The sequence below is a fragment of the Lodderomyces elongisporus genome, chromosome 2 (genome assembly GCF_030384665.1).
Source record: "Lodderomyces elongisporus chromosome 2, complete sequence".
Lineage (NCBI taxonomy): Eukaryota > Fungi > Ascomycota > Pichiomycetes > Serinales > Debaryomycetaceae > Lodderomyces > Lodderomyces elongisporus.
This window is the reverse complement of record NC_083674.1, coordinates 1,360,820-1,373,584: the sequence shown is the minus strand read 5'-3', so window position 1 is coordinate 1,373,584 and position 12,765 is coordinate 1,360,820. Positions and strand designations below refer to the sequence as shown.

The window sequence follows — 12,765 nt, the reverse complement described above, 5'->3', positions numbered from 1 at the left end:
ACCAAGTCCGTCCCAATGTAGCTTCTCACCGACATTTACGTCATATCATTGCTCTAAACTGGGTTTTGAGTTTAGAATAATTTCTGAAAGTTTACTACTGTGAGTTTGAATTGGGGAGATGGCCAAAGAGAGTTTAACTATTCAAGGACCGTTTCGAAACCGTGAAATGAATTTAGCCGAGGATCGCGCAGAGCAAAGAAAGAGGAAGAAGAAAAAGCCAAAAAAAAGAGAAGAAAAAAGACAGAAGAAAAAAGTACCACAAACTCCGAACATTTTACAATAGCAGCCATCTACTTACACCATACTCACAGACATATATAAATGTAAAAGAAGATCTCGTTCTTGATATCATCATCGTCAATATCATTACCATTCAATTTTTTTTTTTAATTCTCTTCTTTTTTCTTCCTTTCTTTCTTTCTTTGCCTCTTTCACCAATTAGCATTGCTTTTATAGTACAAAAGAAAAGAAACGAAAAGAAAAGAAAAGAAAAGAGCAAATAAATTCTACAATGTATGGGTCTGGCTTTTTTAAATCCAGGGTCGAGAACTATATTCCACGAACCCCCATCAAATTCAAACCTAGACACACAAATAGCAAAATTGCAACAGATCTGGCAGAGGAAAAGAAAAGTACAACAATCCCGCAACTTATCCAAGATGATGTCCCCGAATTTAAGCCGGGTCATAGTTTTTTGGTGAACCCGCTTTTGTCCTCAGGCCATACTCAGACAGCATACACTGCTTTGAACAAGTTTGAAAAACTGCATCATGTGCATTACAAACGAGAAATCATTACCATTGAAAACAAGACATATCAGTTACCAGATGGTACCAGGTTGAAGTACGACCAATGGGAGGGCGAGAGTACCGTGGCATTAGATTATGCCATGCGCCAACCATGGAAATCTGATCCGGACCATTTAAAGTATCGACCATCTTCGCAAAAGGAGGAGCTTCCACCAAGAACCGAGTTCAAAAACCCTAATGAGCATCTCATCAACAATGACGAAACTGACAAGCCCTTGCTTGTGGTGCTTCATGGCTTATCTGGTGGGTCATATGAATCATATATTCGTGCAGTTCTTGAAAAGCTTATTGAACCACCATACAATTTCGATGCTGTTGTTTTAAACTCAAGAGGTTGTGCACACCACACAATAACCAGTCCACAACTTTATAATGGTTTATGGACAAACGACGTGCGTTATCTCATGAACGAAGTGGTTGCTACTAGATGGCCCAACAAACGAATATATATGATGGGGTTTTCGCTTGGAGGTGCGATTTTGGCAAATTACTTGGGCCAAGAGGGATCTTCTGTTCTGCTGATGATTAAAGGTGCATGTATGTTTGGCACGCCGTGGGATTTTCCTGATGGTGCCCACCATTTAAGAGAAAGTTTAATTGGCCATAACGTGTATTCGTCAACCATGTGTAACAATTTGCTCAAGTTGCTTAATGGACACGGTATCCTTGTTGAAAATGATTTTGTTAAGCAATACCGAGACGACCCATCTCAATACAATGTCAAGTTCCTTAAGGATTTTGATGAGATTTTCACCAGTAGATTATTTGGCTTAAATTCAGCAGATGAATACTACCGGTTTGCATCACCCATTCAAAGATTATTAAAAGTTCGCGTTCCTACATTGATAGTCAGCTCAAAGGACGATCCTGTTGTTGGATCAAGATCTTTGCCATACAGCGAAACTAAATTGAATCCTTATGTCACAATGGTGACTACCACAGTCGGTGGCCATTTGGGTTGGTTCACTTGGAACGGAGAGAGATGGTACACACAACCTATTTGTCAATTTTTCAAGCAATTGGATCAATGGGATGTAGATGAGAGTAGTGTTACTGAAGCGGACTTGCCAATTGATGTTTCAACTAGTTGGAAATACGACAGATTGGTGAAGGGCATGTTACCAAATTCCACCGAAGGGAAATTCTAAAGGGGACTAGATTCATATGTATACATACACATAGATATAGTATATATATATATATATATATATATATATATACATAAATAACAATATATTCATTTTTATTTAAAGGTCGAGTTGATAGTTTATGTATTTTCTTTTGTGTTTGTTTTTTCTTATTTTATTTTTGTTGGATTCTGAGTCAAAAATTGATTTCATTTCTATACGTACTGACATTGCTTAATGCCGTACCTACTAAAATCATAAAATGCTTTACGTCATAGAGGCAGCTGGTGTTTATGATTCATAAATGCAACATCTTTGAAATCTATTGCAAGCTACACTCCTGTTGATGCTTTTATCTTAATGTCACGATGGGATATATAATATGTCTAGACCTTCCCGGAACATTACGTTATATGCGTTGCGTTTTGGATCCGATGAATATATTTTTTCTTTTCTTTTGAAGCAAAAAAAAAAAAAAATAATAAGAGAAAGCGGAAAAATAAAAAATAAAAATAAAAATATATTTTATTAATAATCTTTATTTTTTTTGTTTTGAATTATGTTTGATGACGCCGATACGGATAGATAAATTCGGCACCAACGATCAAAACCACTAGGCATATCCATAACTTTCATCAGCCAGATTCAGATACATTGGTTTATCAGTTTTTTTTTTTTTTTGACTTTGTTTTTGCTTTTGCTTTTACTTTTGCTTTTACTTTTACTTTTGTTTATTATATCTTTTTCAATAGTAATTTTTCCTTTATTCGAATGTAAATTTTTTTTTTTTTCTTGTTAATAATGGCATGTAGGCAAGCAGGTAGGAACGCTTGAGTCAAAGGTAATTTTCTACCCGATGAACGGGTTTCGGAATCCGTATTCTCTTCCGACATTCTCTCGTTCACACTCTCTCTTTTTCTTAACAAGTTTTATATCCGCGCGTCAAGAAGAATTATTGCAAAACCACGTCCCACGTCCTTTGTTTAAGAAGATGCAGCAAGTTAGTAAGGAAAAGAGACGGCGTTAATCTTTCAGACACAGACACAGACACACACAATCTCTCTTTGTCTCTCTCTTTGTCTCTTTCTTTCTTTCCATCCATCCATCCATCCATCCATATACGCACACATATCCTGCTTGTTCTCTTTTTTTTTTTTTTTTAAAAAAACAACAAAGCAACACAGAAAACTGCCAGATTAAACATTACGTATATATAAAAAAAAAGAATTCAAAGTGTTCACAGTGTTTACCAATCCTTCTCATCTTTTCTCAAAAGCAAATCAAACATAGAGCACTCACCAAGAGTGGATAGAGTAGAATAGATAAAAAGAAAGAACCAACTAGGGCATAACAATACCACCAGTGCCACAACTTTTAAAATACAACATTAGAGACTTAAAATAGAAACAACGTTTTTATCTTTAATATAAAAAGGTCTCACTACCAATAAGCTTTTATATTTCTTTCAAGCTATTAAACCACTACCGCTTCCCCAATTCCAACTACAACAACCCCCTTCTTTATACATATATATATATATATATATATTTATTCATTCAATTGCATAGGGACAACCTCACTCTGTTTCCCACCCAGAAAGAAAAACAAAAGTATTTTCTACACAAATGTTTGGCAAATTAAAGAATAAGATAACTGCGTCAAGCTCGAAAACACCCCCTCCATCTGGCGATTCCTCTGAGACTTCATCCTTAAATGAGAAGATTAAAAACGGTCTTTCAACAACACACGAAGGTGACGACCAACAAAGCTTGAGCTCTGGCGCATCATCATCCAAAAATGGGTTATCTGCATCCACACCAAGATACATCCCATTCGACGCTCCTTCTACCGAATCGCACATTCCCTCGGAGCCCAAATTAACCGAGGAACAAAAGGGCATGTATTTAAAAGTATTGAAGTATTTTCAAAACCCAGACTTGTGTATATCTACCAGTGAGGAGAATCACAAGCACAAGATCAGGTGCAGTCCCAATGATGGTGGCTTATTGACTGCTGGTGAAAAATCGTGGTTAACGAGAGAGTGCTTTTTAAGATATTTGCGTGCAACCAAGTGGCACGTTGAGGAGGCAATTGACAGAATCGAGCTCACCTTGGCGTGGAGGAGAGAGTTTGGCATTAGCGAGCCATTTGACAAAGACAATGAAGTTGATGGTAAACTCACAGGTCCGGAAAATGAGACTGGTAAAGAAGTTATCTTGGGTTACGACAATGACTCTAGACCATGTCTTTACTTGAAACCTGGTAGACAAAACACAAAAACAAGTCAGAGACAAGTACAGCACCTTGTGTACATGTTGGAGAAAGTTATTGACTACATGCCATCAGGTCAAGACTCCCTAGCATTATTGATTGATTTCAAGGCACACCCCGTGGGCACTCAAGGTGGTAAGATCCCACCAGTGGGTACGGGAAGACAAGTGTTGCACATCTTGCAAACCCACTATCCTGAGAGATTGGGTAAGGCATTATTAACAAACATTCCATGGTTGGGATGGACTTTTTTGAAAATCATTCATCCATTCATAGATCCATTGACAAGAGAGAAATTGGTCTTTGACCAACCATTTGAGAATTATGTCCCAAAAGTTCAATTGGACAAGGATTTCCATGGCGATGTCAATTTTGTATATGAACATGACAAGTACTGGCCAAAGATGATTGAAATCAGTCAGGAAAAGAAACATAAATATTTCACCAGATTTGAAAAATTTGGCGCATGTATAGGGTTGAGCGAAGTGGATTTACGTGGTGATAATGAGGAGCTTATACACCCGGTAGGTACCATATAGAGGACGAAGAGGAAGAAGTGAAAGAAGCAGCATACACCTTTAATAGATTATACATCCAATTTAGACTATTACCCTCTACTTTTTACACTCTGTTTTTTTTTCTTGTTAGCTTTTTTCTGCCTTTTGTTCTCTGCTATCATCTTTCATCTTTTCACTCATTCATTTATATATTCTTTTTAAAATCATGTTCTACAATATCTTTACAAACAAACAAAAATTTACCTTCTTCCTTCGTTTTTCCTTCTTTTTTCTTTTTTCTTTTTTCTTTTTTCTTTTTTCTTTTTTCTTTTTTCTTTTTGTTCCTAATTACTTTCTCTTGTTTAGTCTCAATAAATATCAATCTAAAGGCAAAAATAGATAAAAAAAACTGCATTAATAAACTAAATCGATTCAAATGGGTTGGCATTTTTCCTCTTCTCAACTATCCCTGTATCAACATCAAGCATATTTTGCCAATCAATAGGGTACATCAAAGAGCCAGCACCACCTTCACTTTTCGCAAACACTACACCCAAATTGTTTTTTGCAGTGGACAAGTAATAATTTTGTCCATCACCAAGACTCAAAATCTGTGCTCTCACAATATCACCTGGCTTGAAACACTCCCCAACAACAACTCGATCTCGTTCAGTTGATCTGATATCTTGGCTTCTTATTATACCTCTGAAATTCTCTCCAATATCATATATCTGCGCATTCGAAGTGTTTGATGCAACACTTTGGATGTTAAAATTATGCTGAGATCCACCACCAGCTGGCAATGAAGCATGCGAAGTAGCACCATTAGAGCCTAGCCCAGAGTCAGCAAGGATATTCTTTTGAAAGTGGCCGTGTTTGTTTTCCATCGCAAGGATTTCACACCATGCTTGTTTCTGAGATATCCGTGTAATCCTAACTAGAACAATGTCATTTTCCTTGGGAAGATTTATTGATGTCGATACAGGGTCAAACGCTCCGACTCCATTTGAGGGAAGCGAATCTCCTTTGGCTACGACATGGACTACGTATGTGGAGGTTGTCTCGTCCAAATTAATTTTATCTCCCAGTGTGGCAGCTTTCACTTTATGCTCCGCACTGTTTGAATTTTCATCAACCTCCTTCGGTTCCGATTCCGATTCCAGCTTCAGTTCCAGATTCAGCTCCTTTGTTATGTACGTTGACCCAACAATAGTGGCACATATAACAGGTAAGTACTTTTTGGAATCGGGATCTTGTATTTGATTGACAACTGTGCCTCTGCCAGGTATGTATCGAATAGGCTGATCATTTTCAAGCTTATATGTCGGCACTATATACTGGCCAGGTACGACTATTTTCGAATTCATGATGAACTTATGTTATTCACTTTCTTCTTCTTCTTCGTATTCTTATTCTTCTTATTCTTCTTTTTGTATTTTTTATCCAGTTTTTTCTCCTTTTCTGAAAGTTCTTTAATCTCAAGTGCTGGTGTTCTGTGAATTGTGAAAGATTCAATTTTGTTCTTCTCATCGAGATTGCACCTCAAATCGAAAAAGTCGAAAGTCTTGCGCGCAAAAATTAACAATTTCGCATGAAAGCATTCTCACCTTGAACTCTAGTTTCTCCACTGCCTTTATTATTGTCAGTGAAATCATTTTCATACCCAATTGCTACTTTTAATACCTACAAAGAATCTTGTCACATTACATTATGAGCACTAAATACCCAGAATACGTAAACAACGAGCCACCAGTGATCACCCTCCTAGAATACGATGCAGCAGATTGGGCTCAATCAACTTGTCTTGATTCGACTAATGATGGTAATTACAATGTAGTGGTGATGGAAGACCCTACACAAATTGTAGCAAGGATCGACTCCAAAGATAAACCTATTGTTGATAGAATTTTCAAGAGTGCCACTGAAACTCATGCCAAACAGCAAATGGGGAAGTAAGAATGAGAACGAAATTAGAAATTGTTCCGCTATTTTTGATAATTTTTTTTTTTTTCAATTTCTTATATATATTTATAAATATGAGTACCGACCAATGACAAGTGAAAACAAGATTATATAATTTGTATAGTCAAAATGTCACTGTGAATTTATCCTCAAGTCAGTTCAAAATTAGCAAAAAACTAATGAAGAAGTAGTGTATGTTTTGAAGAGAAATGTCATTTTTTTGTTGTTTATCATTATCTTTATCATTATCTTTATCATTATCTTTATCTTTATCTTTATTATTCTTATTCTTATTATTATTATTCTTATTCATATTCATATTTTTAGTGCTATATTCTTTCCATCATTTGCCTCTCGACTATTTATTTCAAAAAAACTGTGTATAGCATCTACTATCGACATGCACATCCATCTCCAGCTTGATCAAATTCATTTCCTCTTTGATCTGTTGTGCCAACAATGGGGTTAACTGGTTACATGTAGCTGTATCCGGGTGACGATCATACTCATCTCCATTGTATGTATCATATAAGATAATCCTCGAGCTAAACCGCACACCCGTCTCTTTTGATGATGGCCGTACTGTTGGAGGCGGTGGTGCTGGTCTTGGAAATTGTCCTTGGCTTTGATACCCTTTTTTCCACTTTCCTATAAATGACGTGATTGATCTCGGAGACGAGTTTGTAGATGATTGATCGGATATGGACGGTATTTTATTGTGCAGGAACTTTTGGCCAAATGGTGGCTGGGGTTGTATCATAGAAAGGTTGTTTGATGTAATATGTTCGTTATCAAATTTTGAGGGATTTTTCGATGGAGGAGTTCGCAACAAAGGCTCTTGGTATTGCAGTTGTTGCAATTGTTGCAGTTGTTGCAGTTGTTGTAGTGGTTGCAGCTGTGGAATGTGGCTCTCTTGACTTGAGCCTTGGCTTGGCAAAGGTCTTTTGTACAGAGCAGTATTTTCCTTTTCATAATCCTTCAAAAAATTGTTTTCATCTCCAAACTCAAAATTATCAATTTCATCTTCATCATTTTCATCTTCACTAGTGGTTCCAAAACCTGCTCCGACAGATGCATCATCGTCAGTAAATGAAACATTGAATGACTGATGCGAGTCACTACTCCGTAAATCGTGTTGTGCTATTTTACCTGAAAATGTTGGTGGAGTGAAACCTTTAAACGACATTGATATTGGTCGATTATTAAACTTTCTAGCATCGTTCGTCTGTAAAGCAGTATTAAAGATAGGCGATGTCTTGGATTTGGCTATTTCCTCTTCAGTTGGACTATTCTGAATTTCAATTTGAGGTGATTCGTTACTTAATTCATCTTTGTTGATGTAATAGTCGTCGGCGGTTTCCGTGGCTTTCAATCCCTTTCTCTGTTGACTGGTCTCTTCAACATCGCTAGTACCTTCATCAACCACTTCTACGCTTGTTTTCGGCGACTCATTACGTTCCATGGATAATGGCGATGGAGACGGAGTTCTTGAGTCAAATGCAACCAGAGTAGGGAAAGGCTGAGTCATTTCACGCTCAGATGTTGTCAGAGTAAGGGGGTTGATATGCAAAGGTTCAAAAGTTTCAGTAACCACAATTGAAGGTGTACCTACCAGGTTTTCTACCACCTCTTGTGGTTCTGGGGTTAGTGCCAAAACCAGTTTTGCATTTGGTTTGGTTGCATTTGATGATGCAAGCATATCATCCCTTCCAACGGCTTTAACATCAACATCGACATCAACATCAGCGTCAGCATCTTGTAGTAACTCGCTTATTTTCCTAGACGAATGCTTCAAATCAATCGCCGCCTTGGGACTAGATGTAACAGACCTAATTTGAGATGGCGAGTAGTTAAAATTCAAATTCTCAACGTCAAGAAATTCACTAAATTCCATAAACTGATCATAATCAAGCAGATCAAGCACTTTATCGTCCCCGGTATTTCCCTTGAGTTCTTCCTTTTCCAACTTTCCTTCTGATTTTCCTTCTGATTCTCCTCTTGCTTCCAAATAGTTTGGAAAAGGACTCAGTTGCAATATATTCGCATCAATCAAACTATCCTCCGTTTCATCGTTATTCACATTGCTCATACTTATGGAGTTTCTCAAAATCGAGTTGGTTCTACCAATACTAGTATTCTGTGGCGACGATACTGGACCATTGTACTGTATAATATTATCGTCACTTCCATCATAATTGACAAACGAACTTCTCTTGTTTGATTTCACAGAACGAATTGATCTCGATCTTTCCAAAGAAACAATACTCTCCACTTCATGAGCACTGAGTGATCTAGGAAATAACGTTTCACCAACAAGCAGTTGTACCTTGCTGTTCTGACTACCGTGATCTTTGAGACTAGGGTATCTATTAGGATTGGGCGAGGGAGTTGAAGACAATGGACGAGTTCTTGGTGGCCTAGAAACTCGAACCATTCGATCTCGGTCATTATTGTTGTTTTTGCCACTAATGCTGTTATTGTCATTATTGAGAGTATTACTGTTATTACCACCACTATTGCTTGTCAATACCCCAGTTTTTTGCTTCCTGTGCTCTGGCGAGTTAGAATGATAATTGACTTTGAATGGAGAGCCAAATTGGGTGGAGTCAATCAATGGTTGCACCAACAGTATTTCTTCTCCATATGAGGTTCCCATTGCTCTTTTTTTTGGTGGGTCATGAGTCAAGTTTTTAGAATCATAAATGTCAAAGTTTTCTTCATCATTGCTTTTTTCAAACGACATTGCATCAGCATCAGCAAAATCGTCCAGACTTGATGTGGATATCCGACCGTCAAGAGATATCTTAGGAATTGGGGTTATACTGTTCTCGCTCACTTCACGAATGTAGTTTATGGATCCTGGCTTTGCAATCGGTGACGCTGCACTATTTTGTTTTGCGTTTGCATCGATCTTTGCATTCTTTGAGACGATACTGTTCTTATTATTGCTGTGTTGAAGTTTACTCTTTGACTCATTCAGATTGATGTCATTACTATTTCTCAATGCTTTGTTGCTCATTTTATCCAATTGGTCAAAAGATTTGTTCTTGCGGAAAACATTCATAATTGATGTATTTGATTTAGTCTTGACAAGTGGTGGAAGATGTTCATCATTACCATCACCATCACCATCACCATCAACACTCGCATCAACATTATTTGCAGTATTTGTTGAAATTGCAGAATTTCCACCATTTGCAGCATTAGTACCAGTAGCCGGCACAAACTGTGAATTACCCCATTTATAGTTCTCTTCGCCCCCATTTGATTCAACAGGAATACTTGTAGAAGAAACTGATTTGGATGCAAATGTCTTTTGCTTTGCAGAAGAGCTATTTCCAGTTTCTTTACTTAAAGAATGGTTTTTGGACTTTGATTTAAAGAGAGATTTAAAACTAAACTTCTTTTTCTCCTCTGGTTGTTTTGCACCATTTTGCATAGAAACTTTACTTAGATCATCCATCGTTGCACTTCTCTTCTTTAATAAAGGTGGAGCTGAACGGGTATCCAGTACTGAGCCATTCCCTTTGGATTTTTTTGTTAAATTGAGCGAAAATGTAGAGTTTGACCTATTGTTGGGCATTCGCGGAGAAGCATTGGTGATGGTTGGATTTTGCTGACTTTTGGCATTAGAAGTTAAAGTGTTGCCATTGTATTCATTATATTTTCCCACAGTGGTTGAAGAGCCAGTCATACTTGTCTTTGGTTGTGAGGGAGATGTGTTAGTTTTTGCTTCCAGCGTCGTAGAAAATTTTCTTGTATAGTCCACTTCAGGATCAAACTCTTCTGATTGATAACTATCACGCCTTGACTTTGAAGAATGGTGAACAACTGCTGGTAATGGTTTGTCTCTCAAGTGCAGTGTAAATGTCTGTGAGGGAGAATTTCCCAATGTTGTTTTTTCAGAGTCTGCCGATGTAGTTGTTCTGGGCGCAGGGGTCTCTGCTCGCAACAACAGTGTGAAGGTGCCTCGAGGCTTAGTTTTGAAGGAGGTGTTTGTGGTGGAAGAGGCTGAGTTAGGTGTGGCCAACGAGGTACTAAAATGATTGGTGGCGGTGTTTGTATTAGATAATTGTGTTGGTAAGGAGTTATCTGCACCATCCAGCAGTTTGTTTGGGGGTGAAAGAGAATTAATATTTGTCAAACCAACTGTGGTGTCGGTGTTAGAATTGGTAGTGATGGTGGGATTATTAGTTGGGTTCGTAAATTTCTTTTGTGCGCCATTTTTATCATTTTTATTTTTCAGCGACACGCCTGTTTCGGTAACCGCATCGCTATGTGAGTTATTTGTACGAGCATGATTTGGTTTTTGTTTTTCCCCATCAGGATTCTTGCCGATTGTATTTTGTGATTCGTCCATGTATGAAATAGTTGAGTCATCAATCCACGTGTGATCGTCTTTATTGGGTAAGTGTTGTTGTTGTTGTTGTTGTTGTTGTTGTTGTTGTGGTAGTGGTGGTAGTGGAGAAGTAGGAGAAACGGTAGCACCAGCTGAAGCAGAGGTGTCGTATGCAGGAGCACTACCAGTTTCCACAACTTTCAACAAGGGGGAGTCAAATGAGTGTGGTACAAATGTCTGAAGTGTTGGTGGCTGTTGAAGAATGGGTGTATCATCTGTGCTGTATCCACTTCCACTGATTGTTGATACCATAGACTTTGTTGCATGATGTGATCTTACTGAGTTTTGTTCGTTGTTATGCAGATGCTGTTGATGAAGTTGTTTTTTGGGGCTCAGAGAGTCTAGTGATTCGGTAGCTGTCTCAAATGTTTGTAAAGAGGTTAAAGTATCGTTGGTCTTGTTCAAGTTTTTAAAGCTTACAGGAGCAGCCAAAACAGTTTGAGCCGTTTTTGTCTGTGGTGGTGGTGGAGGAGGAGTTGGTGATACTTGAGTCTTGCTCACTTGTGATTTCTTTGGTGGAAACTCTACTTTTTCGTACTTCACCAGCCCCACCTCCTTCTCATTTCCATTTCCATTTCCATTTCCATTTTCGTTCTTGTTCTTGTTCTTGTTCTTGTTTTGTTTTCCATATTCCTCTTCTTCCTCGTCTTCCTCTTCCAAGGTCTCATTAACAAGTGGTTTTGGACTCAGGTGACTTTTGCTTTTTTCATTTAGTATGCTTTCCAATGCTTTTAATGATGGTGAAGATTTAATGATTGATGTTCTATTATTTAATGATGACAATCCTCTTGCATTCTTTAATGAGTTGGCTCCATTTCCATTTCCATTTCCATTTCCAGTTCCTTTCGTATTGATAGTTCCATTAAGACCATCCTTAATACTTCGTGTACTCAAAGAGTGTGGAATCAGTACGGATTCTCGTACCTTTTTTATATGCTGTGAGCTGTTTCCCGTATTACACGATGAGTAAAAGTTGTCTTCCGAAAAGAATTCATCAAAGTTGGAGTCTTCATATGTGTTTGATGACATTTGGCAATTATGGCAAATGCTTTAATGCGGTAGGGAAGGAGTTGTTACAGATAAAGAACAAATGGGAGTGGGAGGGGGGAAAAATAAGGTAAAGTAAAAAAAAAATATAAACAAAAACAAATAAAAAAGGAAGAATTGGAATGAAAATAATTAGAGAACCAAGACTGTGTTGGAGCAAAGTATGAAAGAAGGGGTGGTTGAGGATGAATTGGTTGGTGGAAGATTTTAAAAAAAATGGGCACTATATCCTATGCTGAATAATGGATATTGGTTAATGAATGATGAATAGATGGTGGTGATAGTTGTAGTATAAATAGATATAAAATTTTCCGTAGACAAAGGGTAAATGAGACTTATATCCCCAGGGTAGAACTCTTTAATGGTGGAGAAGGAAAGGTTTCTTTAATCTGTTCTATTTTATTTATTTATTTCTTTCTTTCTTTGTTTCTTTGTTTTATTTTCAGTAGCAAAAAGGAAGTCTACTATAAAAATTGACTTGTGGCGGCTCAAACTATCGATTAGTAGAAAAACCCACCAAACCTCCAAATCTTGAAAAATCCAAAAAAATCCAAAAAAAATTTAAAAAAAATTTAAAAATAAAGAAGGAATTCATAAAGAACAAAATTGGAGAAGGTATAGTATACTGGTTTACTATGGATGTACGGCATACA

General features: G+C 37.4%; 5 protein-coding genes across 5 annotated transcripts; 3 read left to right on the top strand and 2 right to left on the bottom strand. All coding sequences in view use genetic code 12, as the record gives it.

The window, feature by feature from the left end:
• Positions 1-511: 511 nt before the first annotated feature.
• PVL30_001817 (uncharacterized protein) lies at positions 512-1,957 on the top strand (the record flags this gene model as incomplete). Its single annotated transcript, XM_001526965.1, has 1 exon — positions 512-1,957. The coding sequence occupies one exon, from the start codon at positions 512-514 to the stop codon at positions 1,955-1,957; it is 1,446 nt and encodes a 481-aa protein (XP_001527015.2).
• Positions 1,958-3,561: 1,604 nt separating this feature from the next.
• On the top strand, positions 3,562-4,746 carry PDR16 (Phosphatidylinositol transfer protein (PITP); the record flags this gene model as incomplete). The annotated part of the gene is made up of 1 exon (XM_001526964.2): positions 3,562-4,746. One exon carries the CDS (start codon positions 3,562-3,564, stop codon positions 4,744-4,746), a length of 1,185 nt encoding a protein of 394 aa, XP_001527014.2.
• Positions 4,747-5,126: 380 nt separating this feature from the next.
• CSL4 (exosome 3'->5 exonuclease subunit ski4 (Csl4)) lies at positions 5,127-6,071 on the bottom strand (the record flags this gene model as incomplete). Its single annotated transcript, XM_001526963.1, has 1 exon — positions 5,127-6,071. The coding sequence occupies one exon, from the start codon at positions 6,069-6,071 to the stop codon at positions 5,127-5,129; it is 945 nt and encodes a 314-aa protein (XP_001527013.2).
• A 343-nt stretch (positions 6,072-6,414) lies between these two features.
• PVL30_001814 (uncharacterized protein) lies at positions 6,415-6,660 on the top strand (the record flags this gene model as incomplete). The annotated part of the gene is made up of 1 exon (XM_061119261.1): positions 6,415-6,660. The coding sequence occupies one exon, from the start codon at positions 6,415-6,417 to the stop codon at positions 6,658-6,660; it is 246 nt and encodes an 81-aa protein (XP_060975244.1).
• A 373-nt stretch (positions 6,661-7,033) lies between these two features.
• On the bottom strand, positions 7,034-12,094 carry BNI4 (bud neck involved protein; the record flags this gene model as incomplete). The annotated part of the gene is made up of 1 exon (XM_001526962.2): positions 7,034-12,094. One exon carries the CDS (start codon positions 12,092-12,094, stop codon positions 7,034-7,036), a length of 5,061 nt encoding a protein of 1,686 aa, XP_001527012.2.
• Positions 12,095-12,765: the final 671 nt, after the last annotated feature.